A 23,426-nucleotide genomic window follows, 5' to 3' on the forward strand; every position below is an offset into this window, starting at 1 on the left:
CTAATATGTACATCTAATAACAACATGATTCATCACCTTTTCAAGCTCTGCAGTCAATTTTTTGAAATTTGATTGAAATAAATGTAGCAAAAATTACATTTCATTAGGGAATATATGAGTTTCTCTGGAAACAGCCTGATAAATTTTAAATTTTGTCCAATCAACATGAATGCATTGAGAAATTTGGATTGATTTTCTGGTAGAATCTGGAACAATTCAACCATGTATAAATGGATCATGTAATCATCATGAAATGTTAGTGTTAGAGTTCAAAAGAAACAGAATGAGTGGAAATCAAACACAATCTGAATAATTGTAAACGTATACAATCTTTAAGTTTGTATTTTGAATTCTACATATATGATTGTGTAATTCGTTCTTTCAAATTTTCGGATTCAGGCATGTTTTGATAAAATTTATTCCCAAAAACGTCAATTAACAATTAAATTTAGTGTATTTTAAATATATATACGTATTATATTTTATAAATTATATTAAATTCGCAAAATTTTAAGTTTTAAACAAAAATAAAAAATGTTCAAAATATGAAATTATGCATAGGATAATAAAATTTACATGTTAGCAATTTTTTTTGAATTGCTTTCAATTTTCATATTGAAATTTTTAAGATTTTTTTGTGAAATAATAAGCAAGAATATCAACCTAAATAATATTAAATTCCATGCGTTAATTTCCCCTCAAAAGTCATTGACCGCCTCTCAATCTAGATTTTGTGAGTACTTTACTTCCCTCTATTTTTTATAATTTTGTATATTGAATACTACATATTACGCTTGATACCATAACGAGTCTGCCATTATCACTTTATATCCATCGATCACTATAAGAGGATTTTTTTTCTAAAAAAATATTTGATATTTGAAAGTCTTAAAGATGGGTAATTTCATTATATGATGCCTTAAAAGATAATGCCTAATAATATTTATGTCCCTGAATACAACGATGTTGGGTTGAAAATCGCAATTTCTCAGAATTTTGTTATAAAACCATTCAATTTCTTTCAATTGTTGTCAAAATATGTCAAACCATCGTACCAAATATAAAAGATATCTATTTATCGATGTTAAACACAGATTTAGCCTTTTCCGGCGTTTATATGAAAAATACTTTACAAAAATTACACTCATTCATAAATTCATTGAAAAGAAGTTTTTATCGTTTTACATTCATCATTTCAAGAGATGAAGTTACCTGTATTTGCACAGATACTATGCTTCAAAAACCCCGGAGACCCTGGCTATACAATGGTTAAAGTAGATAAGGGGAACATCAAGTTCGACACTGCACGAAACATTACTCTCGAAGAATATAAAAAAATTATTGGCGAACTTAGAGGAGCTGCTAGCAAAGCTGCTCAAGCTCGCCATTTACAAAACAAGATTAAGAACAGAAGAACCTTTCAATGTCCTGCCCCTTTTAAAATTGAGGAGCCCCGCGATCAAATGATTTGCCAGGTGGCACACACTCAAACTGAAACAGGGGTGTGTGATGATTCCACCTTGGAAGACCTGCTCAACATTTCTTTAGGAAATCCTTTAGTGGAATCACCACAGGACGCGGATTTTTCTACTCTTGGTAACGACTTTCAAGATTTTGAACTAGATCCTACTCCAGATGATCAGTCAACCGACGAAGAATTTCCGGAATACTTTTAGACCTGTTTTATTTATTTAATTATTTTATTTATTTTATTTTTCTCCTTGTTGGAGTTTTGTCCGAGTAATGGATAAGATTCCTTTTATTCAAGGAGCTCTTTAAAAATGGCAGATATGCCGTTTCTTTTAATAACTTTTCGTTTTTTTCAATTTTTTTCAATCGTTACTCATTTTTATACAGAATTTTAAGCAACAAAAGTGCAAGATGTTTCTTTGTCGCTCGGATAATACCTTCTTCAACAGTTTAACATAAGAATAACCCTATTCCGATTCTCATATTTCTTGAGGTTTGGAGCAACATCTTACAGTTTTTGACTCCTTGGGAACATATTCGTAAAAGTACATTTTTTGATGAAGAGTTTGCGACAAACTTCTCGAGTTTATTCTTATTAATTTCTCAACCATTAAAGGTGCACAGAGTTTGATCTTAACAAATCATAAATTCTTTCTAAGCATACAGTTTCTGGGTAAGTTTTAGTTTCTAAGATAAATCAACAATATCTCGTCTAATAATAAGTCTTCTTTTGCTTTTTCTTACTTGAATTTTTGATTAATTTAGTATTTGAATGATATTATCCAACTAACCATTGCAATTGTTATGTTTTTGATTTTTTTTTTTAGATTTTGATATATCAGCACTTAATACTGTGTAGGAAAAGTCATTGACCGCCTCTCAATCTAGATTTTGTGAGTACTTTACTATCTTTTTGTGCATAATATGAGTTCTATAAAGAGAAAAATCCCTTCAACATTCTCTCTGCACGCATCATATGGAACAATAATCTACGTTACATGATTACCCATAGAAATGATTCCTGGTGATTTTGAATTTCAATTTCAAAATGAGACTTTCCACTATTTGTCATAATTAAATATTCCACACACTATAACAAGTGTGAACTTGTTTTCTTATCGGATATCTATGGAGTTTCTGTTAAGTTCATTTGACATTTCATCGAAAAATGCATATTCAGAATAATAAGTATCCAATATCATTCAAATAAGCTGATTCACAACGTCTTCTTCCTCTGTTTTTTCTTCATTATCCAATTCCTTGAGAAATGCATCAATAACCAAAATTTGATTTTCAAGAAACAAAATCTTACTTATTGGAATGGCTGTTTTAATAATATTCCTTATAGATATGATTATTCATGCTAAAACTGTTCCAAGGGCTTTTTTGCATCTTTCAAATTCGATCAGTTCTGCATTCATCCAGAAAGGTACTCAATGAGTAAGATTATTTTGTAAGTGTATGTAGTTTATCTAATAGAAGCACAAAGAAGATTTTTATCAAAATTATTGATTGAAAACTAACGAAACTGGAAATTTCTAATGTAACATTGTAACAAAATCTTTTTGCATTTTTTCCTGTATAATGAGCGCGCATAAATTCAAAAAAAAAAGTTAAAATTAATCATTTTTGCATTTTTTAGGAGAGTTCAATCAAAAATTAGTTTAAAGGCCAAGAACCTTCCAGGATGTTGCCTTCTCTGTGAAGAGTTCCTTTTCAGAGGCTTCCATCTTGCCTCTTACCCAATCATTGATGTGGAGTCCTTCAACGACATGGATACCAGCCTTATCGACTGTAACTGGGAATGAGTAGATAACACACTTCTTGATACCGTATGGTTCGTTATCTGGAACTGGGATAGCCATTGAAACCCAATCACCAGCTGGAGTTCCGAAGTACCATGATCTCATATGCTCGATAGCAGCATTAGCAGCAGAAGCAGCTGATGAAGCACCGCGCATCTTGATAACTGCACCACCACGAGTTGAAATCTTCTGAACAAACTCGCCCTAGTAGTATTCTGGCTTGAGAGCATCAACAACCTTCTTGTTGTCCTTGCCGTATACAGCCTGTGAAACATCTGGGACCTGTGTGTTGGAGTGATTACCCCAAATTGTAACTTTGTGGATTTCATTTGTTGGAACGCCAAGCTTAGCAGATAATTCGCCAAGCATTCTGTTATGATCAAGGCGTGTCGTAGCGCAGAAGTTCTTAGCACCGAGCTTTGGAGCTGAAGCGAGAGCAATGAGAGCGTTTGTGTTAGCTGGGTTACCAACAACAAGAACCTTGACATCCTTCTTAGCGTAGTCAGAAAGAGCCTTGCCTTGGACTGTGAAGATACCGCCATTCTTGCTGAGAAGATCAGCACGATCCATACCATCCTTACGTGGGAATGCGCCAACGAGGAAGGCGACATCAACATCCTTGAAGGCCTCTTCAACCTTGTCTGTAGCAACAATACCTGCAACAGCTGGGAAGGCGCAGTCCTGGAGTTCCATTGTGCAGCCTTCAAGAGCCTTCATACCTTGTGGGATTTCAAGGAGGTGAAGAACAACCTTGCGATCACCGAAGAGGTCACCAGAAGCGATTCTGAATGTGAGAACATAGCCGATTTGACCTGCAGCACCTGTAATGAGAACGTGGATGGTTCCATTATTTTAAAGTGATGTGATTACTTTCCGATTTTCTTCTTATCAAAATATTTGAGAGCATTTAACGATGCTTAAGTGATGTGAAATGAAAAGTATTAAAATTTTTATAGTACTAAAGCTTCCAATATATTTTAGCACACTTCGGTTAATTGAATTGCTAAATGTTCGGACGATACTGGATCTCTTTTCTGAAGATTTCATCGTTTTGAATTTTAATGACATTTTTGAGTGAGATGTATTAGATTACTGTAGAAGAGCGAAATATACGGAAAATTATCGAATATTGATTTCTCCAAACAGGTGAATTTTTTGAATAGTCCCGAACCTTAAATACTTGAACACTTATAAAAATGCTTTTAAGTGGATTAAGTCACTCAACCTACAACATCCTTTTATTCCTTATTTGAACGTTTGGATTGCATTAAAATTATATTATCAAATCAAACCTAGTGATGCGAGGAAAGGGAACCTATTTAATTTAGACATCGAACTCGTCCACTGTCATTCGTCTTGACCAGAATTTGTAGATAGTTAGCTTATGTTGATAAATTACCAGCCAAATGAACAAAGAGTCTTTGATAATAGGTCAATTAAAGCTAAATGCGTCTGGTTTATAAAAAAGGTGAAATTTTGATCTCTCATGATTATATGGGGCAAAGTTCTAATACTTATCTTCATTTTCATTTATAAATGTATGATTTTTTTAAAAGATTCCATTTTTTTCTTTATCCGTAAAGATTAATAAGATTTTAAATGGACAAAATGCTATTATTTTTGATATATTTGATATTTGTACGTATGTATTAAAAATTTAGTTTATATTCTCAAATATTATTTCAATTAGGAACTATTTTAGAAAAATCAGGACATATCCCAAATTCACACTTTTAAAATATTATCTTTTGTCGAATCAACTGATGAGATATGTTAATTGAATGAGTTCCCTCCATCAGCTTTTCGCCAATGAAGCTATTAAATCCACTATCATTACTTACCATCCATACTTCAAATGTCTTAGATAAAGCTCCAACGATTTCTCCAAAACTTCAGTGTCTAAAATCTGTCTGAATTGAATTTGAAAAGATTTTTATTGAATTTGTAGAAAATGAAAATCAAGTTTTCCTTTGGACAAAAACAGAAAAAAGATAATTTATCACCTGTTCAGATGCTAGTTAGTGGATTCTTCGGTGTTATTGGCCCTAAATGTCTAATAGCTCCGCTTGATACAATTCGAGTTTCAAAAATTCTTCATGGTAATCAGGGAAATTCTATTTTATGGGACGAAATCCGTACGCAAGGATTTCCACGTCTTTTTAGTGGAATTGCATGCGATGTAATTCGAATTCCAAACCAAACAATTTTCAGATACCTTCTATTCGATGAATTGAGAGCATATATGAATTCAGGAGTAGCTGATATGATTGCAGCAACAGCAGCATCTATTACATTTCATCCTATCGACGTAATTCATACATTAATGGTTTCTGATCCCGTTAAATACCCAACAGTTTCTAAAACTGCGTCATTGGTTTGGCAAAGAGATGGAATCAAAGGATTTTTATGTGGGTTGCATCCAACTTTGATTGGATATTTACCATATCGAGGTGTTTCTTTATCTTCACAGTTCTTACTTCGAAAGTTTCCGATTAAAAAATCTCCAGTTTCAGACTTCCTTATTCATGGCACAGTCTTAACTTGTGCTCAGTTTGCAACTTATCCATTTGATTTAGCAAGAAAGAGGATGATTGCTGACGAATCAGTACATGGCATGAACTACATAGATGTTATCAAAGATACTTACAAGAAACGAGGCTTCACAGGAGTTTATTCAGGATTTGGTGTTACAATGGCAAGAATCTATGCATTTACATACTTACAACATAAATGCACTAGTCTGGCACAATCATTCTTATACAATTTCAATTATTTGCTAAGAAAACACAAATTTGATTAAATTTTGACGGGATTATATAAAGTAACACAAAATCTAAATAGAAGCATACCATAAAGATTGTAAGACTCCATGTGATTTAGAATAAATATTTCAAATTTTGAAAAAAAATATTAAAAATTCAAATTGTCATCAAAATAACCAAAACATACTTCATCTTAGATATCTTTCTTTTTCAAAGACGATTATCTATCTCTGTAAGCCTGTATCTCAACTAATTAATTTCTTTGATAAAAGTTTCTCGGCTCATTGTTTGAGCTATGAGCACATTGCATCCTGAAAATAAAGTAAATCTCAGAATGAGAAGTAATATCTATCTCGAAGAAGTATTCAAGTTGATGATGCAAAATGTTTGAGCTATATACTAAGTAACATACTCTACATTCTTTCAAAATTAACATATGAATACTCATATTTTGTTGTCTCCTCTACATTTTAATTTCCATGAACTGATTTGAAATATCTTATTTTCTTCATATAGATATCAATAGATTCATGAGACAACAACATATGATGTGAATTATTACTATGATAATCCATATTCAAAGAATTTGAATTCTAATTTTCATCAGAAGACATTTTTTGAGAGACAAATTTATTAATCTATATATAGGGATCATATTTCATTTGTTAAAATATAATATTCAAAAAAGTCTGTTATTTCAAATTCAATGGATAAAAACACACTTCGTGCAAATAAACAAAGGGCGCAAATACAAGATCAACTTCGTGCTGCATTAAGAGGCACAGTAGGTGTAGATGAACCAGTGCAGCATCCTTTTATTACTGCATATCAAACTCTTGAACGTGAGCTTGAGTTCATTGCTCCATTTCAGTCATCAAATATGTTTGCTTCAGTGAAGGATGTTTACGATGCATCAATTGCATTAAAAGAAAAAGCAGCAAATTGGTTTTATGATGATAAAGTTACTCCAGAAGGAGAGCAAAATCTTGCACTCCTTCAGTTTCATGGTAACATATTAAAAATACATCGAGTTTTACTGTCTAGAACTGTCGAAGGAACTTCTTTAATTCAACCAGCTCCAGCAACACTTCAGAAGCAAGTTGAAAAGACATACGAAGCATTAAACCAACTTAATGCCGTTATGACACAAGTATCACAGATTCCTAAAGCTCCAGCAACAAGAACAATCAAACAAAAATCTGCTCGACCCATTGTTGCAAGAAAAGTCGAAGAACAAGAAGATCCTCTCGATTTGCCATTGCGTATTTCACCATTTATTACAGAAGGATCCAAGAAATCAACTGTTGTCATGGATGGTGTCACTTGGCCTCGTTATGTTTAATTCATCATCATGTTTGATACAATCATGAATTGATTTGATCATTCTAGAAAGATTGAGTTTAATATTTTATTCAATTTTTGTTTCTTCTTTGTTAAAATTGTTTGTATATTTTCTATAATTTGTTCTCAAATAATATGCCTCATTTGATCAGGCCTACAGTATTTATATTAATTATAAATAAAGGTAACTAAACTCCTTTCGCCGATCCGATTTGCTCCATATTTAAAATATAGCTTGCATATGTAGAAGAAAAGCTAATTTTGAAGTACGCCCGAAATCCACCAACAGGATTTCGAGCTACTAAAAAGGTACTTTTAAATGTGATTTTTTTTATAAAAAATTAAATTTATTTTAAGATCAGACTAAAAACTAATTTTATGGAAAATCTATATCGACAAATTTATTATTTATTGGGTATATAGATTTTTTGATTATGGCGATTATGTCTGATATGCTTCCAATAAGCCAAAACACATTTCATACTGATTTCTATAAAAGGTATCTTTATTATAGAAGTGTAAGCTATATATGTTTGTTTTTTTATTATAACAAATTCAAAATTCTCTTATAAGGACTAGATGAAATCTGTATTATTAAATCATTAGCTAAATGAAGGTTCAAATAGAAAGTAAATATCAATTTATATGATACTGAAACCAAATAGTTCTTTTAATAAAAGATAACACGCTGAAAATTATTGAGTATTTGCAAATCTCAAAAATCTATTGGTGAATTTGGCTCAACTTTTAAAATTATAACATCCATATCAAATCATAAAAGCAGACAAAAATTAAAGCCAAACCTATCGGCCAATTTTTTTTTGATATTTTGATTTTTGAGGTATACTTTTAAAAGTGGATTTAAAGCACTTATGAAAAAACATTAACTTCTGTCGTTATGATTATTGATTTAGACAATAATGATTTTAATCTTTGATTATCAAAACACTAAAGTCATCTTTTTAACATTTGCTTGGTAGTATTAACTCAAGTCTAAAGTACTATTTTATGTGGCACTCTTAGAATTTTTGTATTCATTGTACACGCTGAAATAGTACCATTAAAGTTATGGCGGACTTTCAAAAAATAGTTTGGTCACCTTTTTATAAATTACGAATTGGAAAAGAGTTATTAAGATTTGAACATGAAAATGAGCAAACTAAGAAAATATCATATGTGGATCAGAGATGAACATCAGAAACATCAAAAATTATCTGGTCAGATCCCCAAATAGCATTTTCATTGAATTGGTTTAAAAACCTTGATCTTGATATATTCTAAGTTCAATTTATCCAATCAGTTTATTTTCAAATATTTTCTTTTCGTTTCTGTAAAAATTAAAAAATGTTTTTGCTTCTTCTTTTTTCGATTGCTAAGGCCGCATTAGTCAGAGGACAAGATCATTATGCAATTTTAGGTGTAACAAGGAAAGCTACTAAGTCAGATATCATCAAAGCTTATCGTGGTTTAGTAAAAAAATATCATCCCGATAGAAATAAAGCAGAAAACGCTCAAGCACTATGGATCAAAATCAACGATGCATATGAAATACTTAGCGATCCAAAAGCACGTAGATTATATGATGAAAAAGGTTTAGTTGATGAAACAATGGACAATGCTCCAAAGAAAGATCACAGCGTTGACGTTGCCAGGCAGATCATTAACAGAGAAATGACATCACGCTCTACAAACAAGAATTACGGCGAATTTGACAGACGAGAACAAGTTGATGTTGTTATTGAGATGACTGATCAGAATTTCCAATTCAAAACATCAGATGGAAGGCCATGGGTTATCCTTGTGTATCAGCACTACTACGATTACCAATCAAATAAGCCATTTTTGGAAGATTTATTCCAAAAAACAGGACTTCTCTTTGGAATTGCGAGAATGCAAATATCTCAATCACCTAAGATCGTAGAGAAGTTTGGTATCAGATATTCACCACAACTCGTTGTCTATGACTCAAAAACAAATAATCACTTTTTATTCAATGGAGAAATGAAGTTAGGCAAAGTCATCAACTTTGCCACACGTAAATTCGGCGCAGATGTTACAGTAGTCCATTCAGATGAAGAAATGCTGAAGTGGAGAAAACAAAATCTCGATAAATTACATATCATTCTATTTTCTGACCTCAAAGATGTACCAAATTCATTTTTACTTGCAGCAGCCTTCCTTAAATACAATTGCGTGTTCGCATTCGCTTCAATTAACAAAGATACAATTCCGAAATTCCCTCGCGCTTTAGGTTCGACTTCCATGGAAGATCTACCGACATTCGTATTCTACAGGATGGCTAACCCGCAGGATGATACCTTCGGCGGACCCGTAATTCCTATTGTTGCCCCTATGGACCTTGATTCTGGTTGTTTGGCCGCACTCGCCCGTCACTTTTCTTTTCCAGTTTTTTCAGAAGTCAACAGCGGAAACTATAATAGATTGTGTTCAGGAAGATGCATACTGTTCTGCGAAGGCCGTGAAATAGCCGAGGATATAAAGATTGGCGCAAATGCAATGAATATTGAAACAGGAACAATTAATTTGACATTGGAACCAGAATTTAAAGAGAAATTTGATTTAGAACCAGGAGATTTCGTGTTCATTAAACCAAAAGAGAATAAATACGCAAGATGGAGAGAAATAACAACATGGAAAGAGTTTAGAACAAATATTGAGTTTGCAAACAAAGGTTTGTTGACTTTGAATTCTACAGATAGTATTCCTAAGATTCAGAGACCTCCTCCAAAGATAGAAACACCAAAGACAAAGAAGATTGAAGAAATAGAACGTGCTGTGAAGAATTCCCTTTTGGATGTGTTAGTTAAATTTAATTCAATTATCAAATCTCTTCCTCCTATTGCTGTTCTCGGTGGACTTGCACTTGTTCTCGTTTTATTTGGCGAAATGATTTCAAGGTGCTTGTCACCAAAGGTAGAAACACCGAAACACGACAAGAAATGGGACTAAAAATTTGTGTTGTTTGATATATAAATGACAACTTTTTTATTTAATTTACACCCATCTGACACCAAATCAATTTTCAATTTTCTAGTTTCACTTCATCTTTTCTAATTTGATGTGCTTTATTAGAAAAAGATAATATGTCAGTGTACAATTATGTGAATCAGACTTTTTTTATCTGCGTCAATCGGAAACAGAATGTCTGATCCATTTATCCATTTAAGAGAAGTCATTCACTTTTTTATTGGAATTTTTTTTGCATATACTTGAGATAGATTTGAATGAAAACAGATCTGGCACAATCTTCGAATGCAATTTAATCTTTTTCATTAATATTTGCATTAAGTGAAAGAAAATACGTTATGTGATGGAATATTTAGTATACTCTAACTACCAAAAGTGATTCAGAAAAATATCAATTCTATCATAGACAAACTAATCATGTGATACATTAAATATAATAAACATTTAATATATATTTAAAAACAAAAAATAAAACAACAGAATAAATATAAATATAAATCAATTCATTGGGATGACTAATTCAGGCATTATTCCTGTTAAATTGTTCTGTTCTAAGACTCTCTTTCTGATCATTATTTTGTTCGATTGAGCGACTTTAATCATGTCCAAAGCATCAGTGATTGCAGATCCCCAGACATCCAAGAAAGGATGTTCCTTTCCTGGAATTCCTATTATAACATTTCCAAATCCAACAGCCGAGCATGGATTGACTTCAACATTCTTTGACATTGAAACTTTTCCTGCTTCATCAAACATTTGTCTCAAAACTAAAATAATTTTGTGGACAATGTAAGGAGTGAATTCCATTTCGTGGCTGAAATCAGTTCCGAAACAATACATTGATGCATGAGTTCTGTAGTACTTAAACACCTTTGATTGAGAAATAATAACATCAAATCTTCTGAAAACTTGATCAATAATTTGTGGACTTTTTTCTCCAAAATCGGTTTTGACACGAACGATAGCGATTATTCCAGATTTTGTTTCATTAATAGGGAAAACCGCAACCACTTTTTTTAATCACGATTTAAATATATAAATCGCGATTTTTTAGAAAAATCGCGACTTTTTTAAAATCGCGTTTTTTAATGAATTGCGATTTTATTGTGGTCGCGATTTTTCTAAAAAATCGCGATTTTTATGGAAAATTGTGATCAAAATTAAACGCAATTTTCTTTATCAATCGCGAACATAGAACAAATCGGAACCATGATTTTGGACCTCATTAAGCGAAAAGGTCGCAATTAAATTCAATAACAAAGCAATTCACAAAGATTTTTTGAATCTAGAATGGCTGTTTATCCATTTTAGACTGCTCACAATATGGTTTTTCTGCATACTTGCCGAAATCAGAGATCTAAAATCAAACAATCTCGATAACAAATACCTCAATCCCACTTTACTGGTCAAAATTCTTGAAGTCTTACTTTACTGCACTAATTAATCATAATTTACCTTTAACTAAAAAATATTACATAAATCTAACAAAAAAACCTTTAGCAATAAAAATACATTTGCTCAAGCCTATCGGCAACTCAAATCTAAAAAACTTTTTATAACATTCTTATTACAATTTTTATTTTATTCTTATATTTATATTTTTTAGTTCACTTTTTAAATAATGATCTTTAGATTGAACCAATAACGCGATTTTCCATATAAATCGCGATTTTTTAGAAAAATCGCGACCACAATAAAATCGCAATTCATTAAAAAACGCGATTTTAAAAAAGTCGCGATTTTTCTAAAAAATCGCGATTTATATATTTAAATCGTGATTAAAAAAAGTGGTTGCGGTTTTCCCTAATAATATTTGATCTTTTGAGGTCATTAAGATTGAAATCCTTCATGATCCATTCATTCCTTATAGTTATTGGCAACTTCCTGTATTTAGACAAGAAGTTTGAATAATTAGAAAGTTCTGCTTCAGGTGTAAAAATGAGAATTAATTGTGAAAAGTGTTTTTGAGTTGTGTAAATTGGGAAAATTGACAATTCATAGTTAATTTTCATATCTTTTTCTTTGTTCGACAAAATATGGTCGGAAACAGAATTAATTAATCCCAAAATCTTATATGTTCTTATTGTATGGAATTCTCTATAAGCAAACTCATTAATTAACTGTCCAATCTTCTTATTCGTTCCTTCTTCGATGAAACCATCTTTTAATATTTCAAAAAGACTCAAATTATCTTTAAACTCCTTTGAAATGAAGAAAATACGCTGTGCTTCATCATTATAATACAATAACTTAAGCTCGCAATCAATAATCATTACAGGTGTCATCATTTTATCACAAAATTCTTTTGTAAAGCTTTCAATCTTTTTCTCTTCATTTTTAGAAGTCAAATCAAAAGAAGATTCAATTATATCATTAATCACGTAGTTTCCATTGAGCATCTTAGCATTTGACAATGTTAAACTAAGTACAAAATAAGGAATATCGAAATGTTTTTGCAAATTAAAAATATAAACAATATAAAAGATAATTGAATTCAAGAAAATGAAGTGAAGTGAATAATAAATAATTGGCATATTAAAAATGTTTCCATTTGAACTTGTCAATATTTCTTGAGCAGTTTCATTGATAAGATCTGTTAACTTAGAATAGAATGTTCGGAAAATTAATTTCCTTGTTTCATTTGATAATGTTTCTTCTGTATAATCAGAAGAATTCAAAATATTTTCCAACAATTTCAAATAAATTGAACTTTCTTGTTCAATCAAAGTTGTCGAATCCGAAAAAATTTGGTAATATTTCGAATAACATAATTTGCATAATGTTTTTGATTTTCCAAACCTTGTTTCAGAGATATTCGATATCATATATAAAGTATCATTAATTAAATCAAGTGTTTCTGATGCTGGAATACATCTTGTTTCATAAATATCCAAAATTGAATGAATACACAATTTTGAAAGTTTCAATTCAAATTCAACTAAATAACCATAGCATTCTATTCTCGAATTCTGTGTCTGTATGTAACAGTCCGTACTAGAATAAATAAAAACAATGACAATAACTGAAAAAACAAATAAAATAATGGTTGGCAAATACAAAAGTGTCAAAAATGGCATATAAACCAATTTTCCAATTGTTTCGTCATTTTTCTTTTCCAAGACAAACTGGTTTTCTATTTCTACGGAGCTTTCACTTACTTTCTTATAGAAATTTTTGAGATTGATAAGAAAACTTTTTGACACTTTTTTCAATTCAAAATAAAACGAATTTTCTCTTTTTCTTCCAATGTGAAACAGCAAAATGACAATGGAGAAAGAAACGAAATAACAACTAATATAAATCAAAACAATTGTTGAGAAATGATACTTCATCATTATTAAATTAATATCAGCAGCTTTTCCTAAAACATCAGAAAACATCATATTAAAATTATTCAATCCAGAAATGTAGTTACAATACATTTCCTGAGAAATTTCGTATCTCGAAGAATTTGACATAAAAATCGATTCATACAAATACAAAACATTATGATAAAACTGTTGGAACATTGATCTTGGCCATACCATCATTTGATACATAAACTTATAAATAGAAAAATAATAACTATGAGTAAACCTCGAAAAACTCGATCTCCTTATATAATCAAGGAATAATAATGATTCATTCATATGATCTCTAAAATAAACAAAAGTGTCATTTGTAAATAATTTTTCATCTTTTTGTGGATCATTTCTTAAAAATCTATACAATGGCACGAAAGAAGAAATATTCGCCATATTCTGTAAAATATTATAAACATTAAGCTGCGCATCATATGTCTTTTGTTTCGTTCTTAAATCAAAATTTATCATATAAGAAAAAATTAAATGAGTTCCTAAAATTCCCAAAAAAGCAATCCACATCAAAATACCACGTCTAGAATAACTAAATGGTCCTTTGTTTGTAATATACTGATCAATCTTTTTGTCGCTGAAATCATCCGCAATTTCTTTGAATTTTTGTGAACGGTTTGGCGACTTTTTGATAGAATTTGTATAATCATATTTAGATTTATTGTCAATTGATGTTCCTTTGTTTTGTTTGAAGTAACTTTTGTAATTAACTGATTTCCAGAAGTCTATTTCTCGTTTGTAAGTATTAGAAGGACAAATTATCAAGAAAATTTGCGAAATATTCTCGACATATGGTGAATTAGGGAACATTTGCATGAAATACATGATTTTCTTGAATGTGTCTTCAAATACATCATAAGTAATCAATGTATTGAACGATAGAATGTTAAATGACTCGTTAAAAACTAAATCTGTAATTGTTGTTAACGAATCACTACATTTCTTAAGACAATTGTAGATCTCCATGGCACAAACATGATGTAATGATACAATGTCCTCTTTATGACATGGATTCGTCAATCTTTGGTGTAATTCACAAAAATTAAATCGGTTTTCAAAAATCCTGACGGTTTTGTAACGACATTCTTTGGGAATTTGTGAAGGGACATTTCGGACATGCAAAGGAAGTAACTGACATATGTATCTTCTCCAAATTTCATTTGAAGGGATTCGACGTGGGAACAGTCATAGACATTGGAACAGCCTTGCATGGCGGCGTACACGTAGTAAAGAGCTGCATCTTTCGGTGTTTTGCACAATTCAACAAAATTTTGATCTCGAATGAGAGTTCTACTCTTCTTTTTAAGCCGAGAAACGGTCCATCGGAAATAGAATGTAATGGGAATGGCAACACCGATGTTTAAAGTGATAATTGAGGTTTGAGAAATATATTTTGAAATTAAACTGAAACAAAGGATCGTAGCTGCAAGAGTAAGCGCGGATATGTATGATGATGACGAAAGTAACTCGTTTGTAATGAATGGCTTCGAGAAAAACAGAATTCCATATAATATTGAGAAAACTGCTGGGAAAATGTAATAGTAAGAGTTCGAAAATATATATCCGATACTAATAATCAAGAACATGATCGTAAAATATAAGAAATAAGGGAAATAAAGGATATTTTCCATTGGATGAATAGATAATACTAAAAAGTTACGGGCAAAGATAAATCTGAAGCTTGCAAATATGTTTGAGAACAAAACAAACGTTGCGTAAAGAACAACATCACTGGCTAAGGTTTTTGTCTGTAAAGTGTGGTTAATAATCATCAAGCATAGTAGGAAAATCATTGGCTGAAGGATGGTATGAAAAAGAACATCGAATATTATCAATAAATAACAAAATCCGGCATTTAAAAATCCTTGTCGATTATATGTTGATTGACAGTATCCATTTATAATGAAATAGAATATATATAGGTAAAACATGTATCTCGCAAAGTCATCTGTGTTGTAATTTGTTACATTTGTTAATAAATATTTGGAAAATTCTGTAATGAATGGAATTACGTTTTCTTTTTCACCTTTTTTCGTTAGTGGTATAATTGTAAAAAGAAATAATTGTATATGTAAGATAATGCAAATAATATAGTAAATAAAAGGAGGAATTTTGCATCTACTTATGATATAAATCGAGAAATTGGTTGGTAGCTTCTTTTCGATGCTGATCTTAAAACTTTCAAGAAGATTCGACTTATTATCTTTATCTCTTTCCATCCTAAGATGCAGGACGATATGTAAACTTCGTGTAAAGAAAAAAATTCAAAAATCAAAAAATTTAGAAAACATATAACGTCATGTAAATATTCTTTGTAATTTTTTTTAATTTGTGATGTTTACATAATTATTTTGAGAAGTTTATACACAGAAAAATTTTCAAAATAACGAAATTGCTATTGACTTTTTGTTAATTTAATATTATTATAGTATATAGTGCGCAAAATAGTTTTATTCAGTTTTGTGACGATTGCCTTATAATTCCAAATTATTGTTTCGATTTTTTCGATGAACTGGGGACACTTCCATGAGGATTGGAATTCACATACAAATTTTAAGAATTTCAACATGTGCAAGTTTACGAATATTGATGGAATTCTGGCAAATTATATGATATTATTATAAATAGTGCTTGAATTTCTATAAATAAATCTTTTCTAACAGAATATTTATTCAAATAACAAAAATAAATCAAAATACTAGTAATAAATCAAATTAAGGAATTTCAGGTCAGAAAATCAGATTTGCAAGGATTAAGCCATTTGAAATCTGTAAATTTACTATGCATTAACATATAAATTAAGTTTCTTTATGCTAATTTAACTTGAAAAATTTTGAGATTTAAACATTTGGCTTCATTTGCAATTGACTCCTTAATTTAGCATTCTCTGATATTAATGAATCAAATCTTTGTCGTAGTAAAACTACAAATTTTTCAAAATTCTCTTCATTAATTTCTTCTGTTGTATTAAATAAAGAGCAAAACTCAATTCCTATTCTTCCTATTAAAGCTCTTTTTGTGGATTCTGCTTGTTGTTTTGTAACTCCTAACTGATTATTTAATTCTTTCTCTTTGAACAACATTTTTGTTGTTAATTGGTTTTCCAGTAGCTTTAATTCTCTCTTGTATTGCTCTTCATTTGATTTCAACTGCATATTAACTTTCTGTAAATCAAGTGACAAAAGTTTAATTTTTTCATTCAAATCCGAAATTTCATCATTTTGTTGATTGATCTTTTGTTTCATTTTTTCAGAAGATGTTTGATACTCACCATTATGATCCTTTAATTGTGCAATAACTGCTTCAAATCTTGTTGTTATTGTTTGTCTTTCAGCTTTAATTCTTTCTTGAGAAGATAATTCAATTTCCTTAATTTGTTGTTGAGTTTTTGCAACTTCATCAGCATATTTCTTCTTCGAACTGTGCATTAATTGTAAAGATCTCTGTATCTTCTCTTTCTCATTTGATTCTTGTCTTAAGTTTTCTTCGATATCCGCTCTTTTTTGTATTTCTTCTCTTGTTCTTTCGTTTGCTTTTTTAACAGCTTTTTCGCATTCTTCAATTTGTAACGCATGAGATTCAGCCATTGTTTTCATTTCTCTTGAGTGATCTTCTTGTTCTTGTGCAAGCTGATCTTGTAATTCTTTAATCTTTGATTGAAGAGATTTGTTTTCTGTCTCAAGTTTCATTGCTTTGTCTGAGATTTCTGTTGCTTCATTTTCTAATTCACTTAATTTTGAAATACATTCTTCATCTCTTTGTTTAGCGGCTTTAATAATGGATTTGTTTTGCCTGCGTATATCTTTTATATTAGCATGCAATGCTTGTATTTCATCAATCATTTGTTGTATAATAGTTATTGCGTCGTCTTCATTTCTTGCACCTAAAATTGACAAAATTTCTAAAACAATTTTTTCTTTTTGATCGTCAAATTTTTTGTCTTCTTGTATCTGATATCCTTTCTCAGCTAATGTATTAGATATTGTTGTCAATCCTTGTTCTGATTTAATTAAATCATCTAATGACATTTCTATACCGAGATTTCTTGTTAAAACATCTAAAACTTGTTCAAATTTTTCAGAAATTTGTTTTAATTTTGTTTGATTTTTATCTATATCATTGTTTTTATCTGTAATTGCTTTATTGTACCATTGAACAACAACTGTTAATATATTCTTCATTTTGGCTTGTACACGGAGTGTCTGATTCTTCGAAATATCTGATATTAATGTTTGTAATTCTTGTGGTAAATCTTTGTTTTCAAAAACATTAATATTGATTGGTTCTGTTTGAGATTGCAATTGTCTACGTTCTTCTGTAGCTGCCCTTAATCTTCTTTCCTTTTCTTCTTTCTCCATTTTTGAAATTTGTTCTGATAATTGTTGACTTTGTTTTGTTAAGTTGTTAACAAGGGCTGATTGCTCATTACCGAATGTTTTAGCCGATTCTAAGTCTTTCGTAAGCTTTTCTATTTGATTTTGTTGATTGTTTGATTTAATTTGTTCATCAGATAAAATTTTGATTGTTTTAGCGTTTTCCGTTTTGATTTGTAATAACTGTGATGATAATACTTTATTCTTCTCTTCTTCTCCTCTGAAATCTGACTCTTTACTCATGTATCTTGATTCTGATGAATTTAATTGCTGAGTTAAATCTTCAATTTTAGCTAATGCATGGTCATAATTGAATTTGATTTCTATTTTGGCTCTATTGGCCTCTGTTAACTCGTCTTTTAAGAGTTTACTAGCATTTTGAGATGATTTGTATTTATTTGTAAGATTAGACATTTCTTTCTTAAGATTTGAGTTCATATCTGTTAGCTGTTTAATATTACTATCTCGTTCTGTTAATTTTGCTTCTAATTCATGTATTTCGTCCTTTAATTGAGCTGTTTGACCATTTTGCTCTGTAATAATTTGCATTTTCTGATTTGCAATAGCAGTAGCGAGATCTCCATTCTTAGTTGTAAGCTCTTTAATGAGAATATGTTGTTTATCATTTTCTAATTTCAAGTTTGAAATTTGATTTTGGAATTGACGAGTAGTTGAATCTAAAATATCTTTATTCTTTTGCTCTTGAAGTTGAAAGTCATGAACTAATCCGTCTTTATCTGCTAAAAGACGACGATTTATTTTCTTTAACTTTTTAATTTCTTGGCAGAGAGCTATGAGTTCATATTCTGAAGAGTTATTACTTGTTTCTACAATTGTAGTGGTTTTGGGTTCTTCTTTTTGGGAAAATCGGAATTTTAAGGCTTCTGGATTTGAGAATTTTGTATCAAAGTAATTTTCGGCAGCAGAAAGTATACTGTTTGTAATTTCTTTCGATTCATTTAAGTCTTGCATCGATTTATCGACTTTCTGTGAAAATGTCTGATTATTATTCCGCAATTCGTTAATTGTTTTCTGTAAGACAATAATGTTATTTTTGAGATTTTCCACTTCTTTAGATGAGTTTGAACTACCCTGTAACTGAATAGATTCAACCTGACTTTGAAGTTCTTGATTTCTATCGACAGAAATCTTTAATCGTCTTGCCAAATCATCATATTTTCCCTGTATATCACGAATTTCTTTCTCTAATGAAATATTTTTCGCACAAACTGTTTCTAATTGGGTGGTTACTACATTTGTCATATCAATTTGGGATTTCATTGATGCAAGCTTTGCTATTAAGTCAGAGTTCTCCTGTCTTAATCGTATTAACTCTGAATTATCTGCATCCATGAAAATTTGCTAAACTGATTTTTAAAATTCTATTGCATTCAATTTTTTTAAAAGTAAAAAATCGAAGGCTTAACTCGAACTCCCATCCTTTGGGATTTTTCTATTAACATATCTTTATTTTAATTACAAAAAAGTATTACAGCCCTGTGAAGCACTAAGCAGTGATTTGTAATAACTTTTTCCCGACCAAAAATATTAACTTTTGACCATAGAAAATTGGGATATAAAGCTTGGACGTCAAAAAAATTGAGAGCGTGTCAGAAAGTGGTAAGTGCACTCCCCTTAAGATTTCGAACTTATATATTGGATGCTTCTAATGACTTAGATTCTTAATAATGTATACTATCACTGTCCCATATAAAAGTATTCTGAATATCTAAAATCTAACGCAATGTGTAAAATATGCATACAAAATTAGTACAACATGTGTAATTAACATATGTAAAAGCGAGTAGAGGCGACCATTAATTGAAATATAGTTAAACAATAGCAAAATAAATAAATTAGTTTATGAAATTAAGACAAAAAGTTATTGATGACGCTATCCATCATCTTCTCGAGAGCTGAGTGAATCTCCTTCTTCTCAGGATGGCCGAATACAAGTGCGTTTGTGTACATTTCTGCTGCACCAGCAGTATCTCCCAAACTTTCAGCAATGACAGCTTTTGTGTAAGCGATTCCTGGTTCATGGGGTGCGAGACTTTCTGCTTTGTTAAGGAGTTCAAGTGCTTCTATTGGATCTCCTGAGTCAGCAGCCATTACACCCTTCTGGAAAACAGGAACTAAGTTGGATGGATCAAGAGAAATTGCGAGATCGAAATGCTCTGAGGCTTCTTCTTCGTTTCCGCACTTTCTGAGGATCATCGCGTAAACATAATGAAGAACACTTGAGTCTGGATTGGCATCTAATGCCTTTCTCATGTAATACTGGGCGGCTCCGAAATTATCTTGCTTAAAATGAACACTTCCGAGGCCGTACCAGGCACTCCACTCTTGTGGATTCCTATCTATTGATTCTCTGAACAATTTGGATGCTTCTGAAAGAGAATCAAGTAATAATAATTCATGTCCAGCTAAAGCTAGTGGATATGAGCAACTATGATCGATTCCTGCTGCTCTCTGAAACATTTGAACTGCTGCATCTGAATTATGTTGGATAGAAAGCAAGTTTCCTGCTGCAACCCATGATTCTGGTTTATTTGGAGCAATTTCAAGTGCTCTTCTGGAAACTTCATTCAATTTCTTCTCATCTTTAAGTTGCCATAATGTTGTTGAGTAAATATCAACGCCAAGAACAGTATGTGGATGAATTTCATATAATCTTGAGAAAATCGCTGCAGCCTCTGTATATTTAGAGCATCTGAAGTAATACTCTGCTGATAGTAATAGAACCAAGATGGAATCTTGCATTTCTGAAGGTAATTTCTTTGACATTTCTATGATACTCATTGGCTTTTTGAGAAGTTGTGTAGAAATTGGGATTGATTTCTTAGGGATTGGTAGTTTGCTGCCAATAGACTTCCTTTCACGGATTTGGGATGGAGTTAACAAATGAGATTTATTTTTATTCTCATTCTTTTGTTTGGCTGGTTGGAATTTGTCTGATGTCTTTGGAATGATGGAAACAATTGATGAATTCATTTGTACAGCTTCCTCGTAATATTTTGAAGCATCTTCATGGCGATGTGTACGCGTGCAGATCAATCCTGTATAGTATTTCAATGCAACTTTAATGTCTTCTTCCATTTCAGGGAAATTCTGGTATGATTTCTGTATAATAGCTTCAGCATCAGTGAACTTTCCACATTCTAGAAGAGATTGTACATAAATAACAAATAATTCTTGCGATTCCCATATTAAGTTGATGTTTTGCTTGCATAATAAAACAGCTTGAGTTGCAGAATTTGATTCTAAATATGCTTTTGCGTAATATGTTAATATTTTTGCACTTCTTGCAAGAGCAAATGCTTCCTGGCAAAGAAGAATGACGTTGTCATACATTCGAAATCGTAAGGAAAACTCAATTGCTTCACAATCAACACTCATACTTTTTTTTTGGAATTAATAAACGCGCACAATTCAATTCAAAAAAATAAATCGCATTTAAGGGTATAGTTCACTCAAAATTCTAGAGTTTTGAGAGTGCCAATAAACTCTATAGGCCTATGCATATCTTGGATTAAGAAATACTACTAACAAGTATGGAATTTGCTTGTGATCTGTAGAAAAACGAAATAAATCATATGTTATTCAATGATTCGAATTGTGTATGAAGAACCAATGATTCAGCTTATGGGATATTGCCGCTCGGAGCTCTTGTGAGATTTGCCACCGGAGTTCATAAGAGCGTCACTTTTTGTACCCAACACCTCTTGTATTTATTTTAAAGGAGATGTTACTCCATAATGTTTGAAATTATTAAGTGTGAACTTAGGCTCCCTATGACATGGCCTTCAATTCAGATATTTAGGGTTAAGGGTGCACTACAAGGATTAGAAAGTTCTCAAAAAATTCATAGAGCTCTATCAATTCTCTTATCCTCCAAAATAATAAAACCCTATATTTCGCTTCATTGTAATAAAATATTTTAATTTTGATTTAAGATATAGAATTAAAGTAGTATATGATGCGGGTTGTGTGACTTTTTTTGTAAACGTAAGAATTCATACAATATTGAACGATTTTGTATCATTTTTTTTAACATATGAAGTAAAAAATGTATGATTCTTACGGTTTTTATTCTTACGTTTTTGAATAAATCAAGATTTAAAAAATTGACTTCTTACGTAAAATTAAAACTAAGTTAAATTTATTTTTTTAATTTTTTATTTTATAATAAATGAGTATAACAACTAATTCATTGAAATCTTTAAAGTTCACTAATTCAGAATTAGAAAATATTTTAGAAAATTTTGGAGACGGTTCTTATCCAACATATATGCAGAATGTGAAAGAGTTTTCCAGATTGTTGAATGAATTTAAATATAACGGACCAATTACTAAAAAGGCTATAATGAGATATTTATATCCCAAAAAAGTTGAAAAACAGGAGAATATTCCTCTTTATGGTCCAGAGGACCTGGGCTCAGAGAGCCTTGAAACACCTCCTGAATATTTTGAAGAAAAAATTAAACAAGATGAATATTATAACGATGAGATTGAGAAATTGGAACAATTAAGAAATGAAATAGATGAAAAAATTAAGGAATTGAGAAATGCTGAGAATGAAGTAGAGGGTTTAATGAATATCCCGGCTTCAGAATCAGAAGTTCAAAAATCACATGAGGAAAGATATAAAAATTACTTTTTGGAATCTACTAAAAATTTATTAGATGGTGATATTGACGAAACACTTTCAGAAGAAGGCACAAAATTTATTCATAAACATAAGTTACAATTTATTGACGATGGAGATTATCCATGTATATTACTTTCACCTCCTCTTGATTCTGAAAAATTCAAAAAAGCACTGAAAAATGTAACATATGCAACAAATACGATTAAGAAAGAAGACCATGATATTTACACAAATTATTATTTAAATAAATGTACAGGTGTTGATAAAGTTTTTGATTTGTTAGATAAAATATCAAAAGAAACAATTGGAACCTATAAAATTTTATGTGATTGTGGTTTCATTATTGAAGATACCAATAATGTTTCATATGAAAGAACAGCACCGAAGGAAGACGAAGTTGAAAGGTCTATACCATTCGTTATTAAGAATATAAAAGATATGAAAACGTATAAGCATTATATTTATTCATTTATTTCAGAAAAAATGGAAGCAACCCATAAAACATCATCTCATCATTTTATAGCTATTCATACATTCCTTTTCAAAGTTGTGAAATTAAATAAGACAGGAATTAGATTTAATGTATCAGGGTACGCATTCTTGAGTAAATTAAAATGTATTCGTCACGTCGCAGATGATAAAAATTTATGTGTTCTTAATTCATTTTATGGACTTTAGCCCTG

General features: G+C 30.9%; 10 protein-coding genes across 10 annotated transcripts, besides 3 other annotated features; 5 read left to right on the forward strand and 5 right to left on the reverse strand.

Annotated features, from left to right (window-relative positions):
- Nucleotides 1-591: 591 nt before the first annotated feature.
- Nucleotides 592-2,765, forward strand: TVAGG3_0088490 (uncharacterized protein; the record flags this gene model as incomplete). Its single annotated transcript, XM_001312993.1, has 1 exon — nt 1,203-1,676. The coding sequence occupies one exon, from the start codon at nt 1,203-1,205 to the stop codon at nt 1,674-1,676; it is 474 nt and encodes a 157-aa protein (XP_001312994.1).
- Nucleotides 2,766-3,042: 277 nt separating this feature from the next.
- TVAGG3_0088500 (malate metabolic process) lies at nt 3,043-4,129 on the reverse strand (the record flags this gene model as incomplete). The annotated part of the gene is made up of 1 exon (XM_001312991.1): nt 3,480-3,992. One exon carries the CDS (start codon nt 3,990-3,992, stop codon nt 3,480-3,482), a length of 513 nt encoding a protein of 170 aa, XP_001312992.1.
- A 1,092-nt stretch (nt 4,130-5,221) lies between these two features.
- TVAGG3_0088510 (ATP transmembrane transporter protein) lies at nt 5,222-6,149 on the forward strand (the record flags this gene model as incomplete). Its single annotated transcript, XM_001312990.1, has 1 exon — nt 5,227-6,075. The coding sequence occupies one exon, from the start codon at nt 5,227-5,229 to the stop codon at nt 6,073-6,075; it is 849 nt and encodes a 282-aa protein (XP_001312991.1).
- A 594-nt stretch (nt 6,150-6,743) lies between these two features.
- Nucleotides 6,744-7,379, forward strand: TVAGG3_0088520 (uncharacterized protein; the record flags this gene model as incomplete). Its single annotated transcript, XM_001312989.1, has 1 exon — nt 6,744-7,379. One exon carries the CDS (start codon nt 6,744-6,746, stop codon nt 7,377-7,379), a length of 636 nt encoding a protein of 211 aa, XP_001312990.1.
- A 179-nt stretch (nt 7,380-7,558) lies between these two features.
- Nucleotides 7,559-8,481: a mobile genetic element.
- A 230-nt stretch (nt 8,482-8,711) lies between these two features.
- On the forward strand, nt 8,712-10,542 carry TVAGG3_0088540 (DNAJ-like protein subfamily C member 16 family; the record flags this gene model as incomplete). The annotated part of the gene is made up of 1 exon (XM_001312988.1): nt 8,987-10,348. The coding sequence occupies one exon, from the start codon at nt 8,987-8,989 to the stop codon at nt 10,346-10,348; it is 1,362 nt and encodes a 453-aa protein (XP_001312989.1).
- A 322-nt stretch (nt 10,543-10,864) lies between these two features.
- Nucleotides 10,865-11,385, reverse strand: TVAGG3_0088550 (nucleotide cyclase family; the record flags this gene model as incomplete). Its single annotated transcript, XM_001312987.1, has 1 exon — nt 10,865-11,206. The coding sequence occupies one exon, from the start codon at nt 11,204-11,206 to the stop codon at nt 10,865-10,867; it is 342 nt and encodes a 113-aa protein (XP_001312988.1).
- A 1,698-nt stretch (nt 11,386-13,083) lies between these two features.
- Nucleotides 13,084-15,948, reverse strand: TVAGG3_0088560 (uncharacterized protein; the record flags this gene model as incomplete). The annotated part of the gene is made up of 1 exon (XM_001312986.1): nt 14,736-15,305. One exon carries the CDS (start codon nt 15,303-15,305, stop codon nt 14,736-14,738), a length of 570 nt encoding a protein of 189 aa, XP_001312987.1.
- A 422-nt stretch (nt 15,949-16,370) lies between these two features.
- On the reverse strand, nt 16,371-19,468 carry TVAGG3_0088570 (biological adhesion protein; the record flags this gene model as incomplete). The annotated part of the gene is made up of 1 exon (XM_001312985.1): nt 16,560-19,445. The coding sequence occupies one exon, from the start codon at nt 19,443-19,445 to the stop codon at nt 16,560-16,562; it is 2,886 nt and encodes a 961-aa protein (XP_001312986.1).
- A 78-nt stretch (nt 19,469-19,546) lies between these two features.
- Nucleotides 19,547-19,731: a mobile genetic element.
- An 84-nt stretch (nt 19,732-19,815) lies between these two features.
- On the reverse strand, nt 19,816-21,497 carry TVAGG3_0088590 (metaphase/anaphase transition of mitotic cell cycle; the record flags this gene model as incomplete). Its single annotated transcript, XM_001312984.2, has 1 exon — nt 19,962-21,446. One exon carries the CDS (start codon nt 21,444-21,446, stop codon nt 19,962-19,964), a length of 1,485 nt encoding a protein of 494 aa, XP_001312985.1.
- Nucleotides 21,498-22,209: 712 nt separating this feature from the next.
- Nucleotides 22,210-23,426: part of a mobile genetic element that runs on past the window's edge.
- Nucleotides 22,285-23,421, forward strand: TVAGG3_0088610 (uncharacterized protein; the record flags this gene model as incomplete). Its single annotated transcript, XM_051222366.1, has 1 exon — nt 22,285-23,421. The coding sequence occupies one exon, from the start codon at nt 22,285-22,287 to the stop codon at nt 23,419-23,421; it is 1,137 nt and encodes a 378-aa protein (XP_051107352.1).

This window comes from Trichomonas vaginalis, chromosome IV (genome assembly GCF_026262505.1).
Source record: "Trichomonas vaginalis G3 chromosome IV, whole genome shotgun sequence".
Lineage (NCBI taxonomy): Eukaryota > Parabasalia > Trichomonadida > Trichomonadidae > Trichomonas > Trichomonas vaginalis.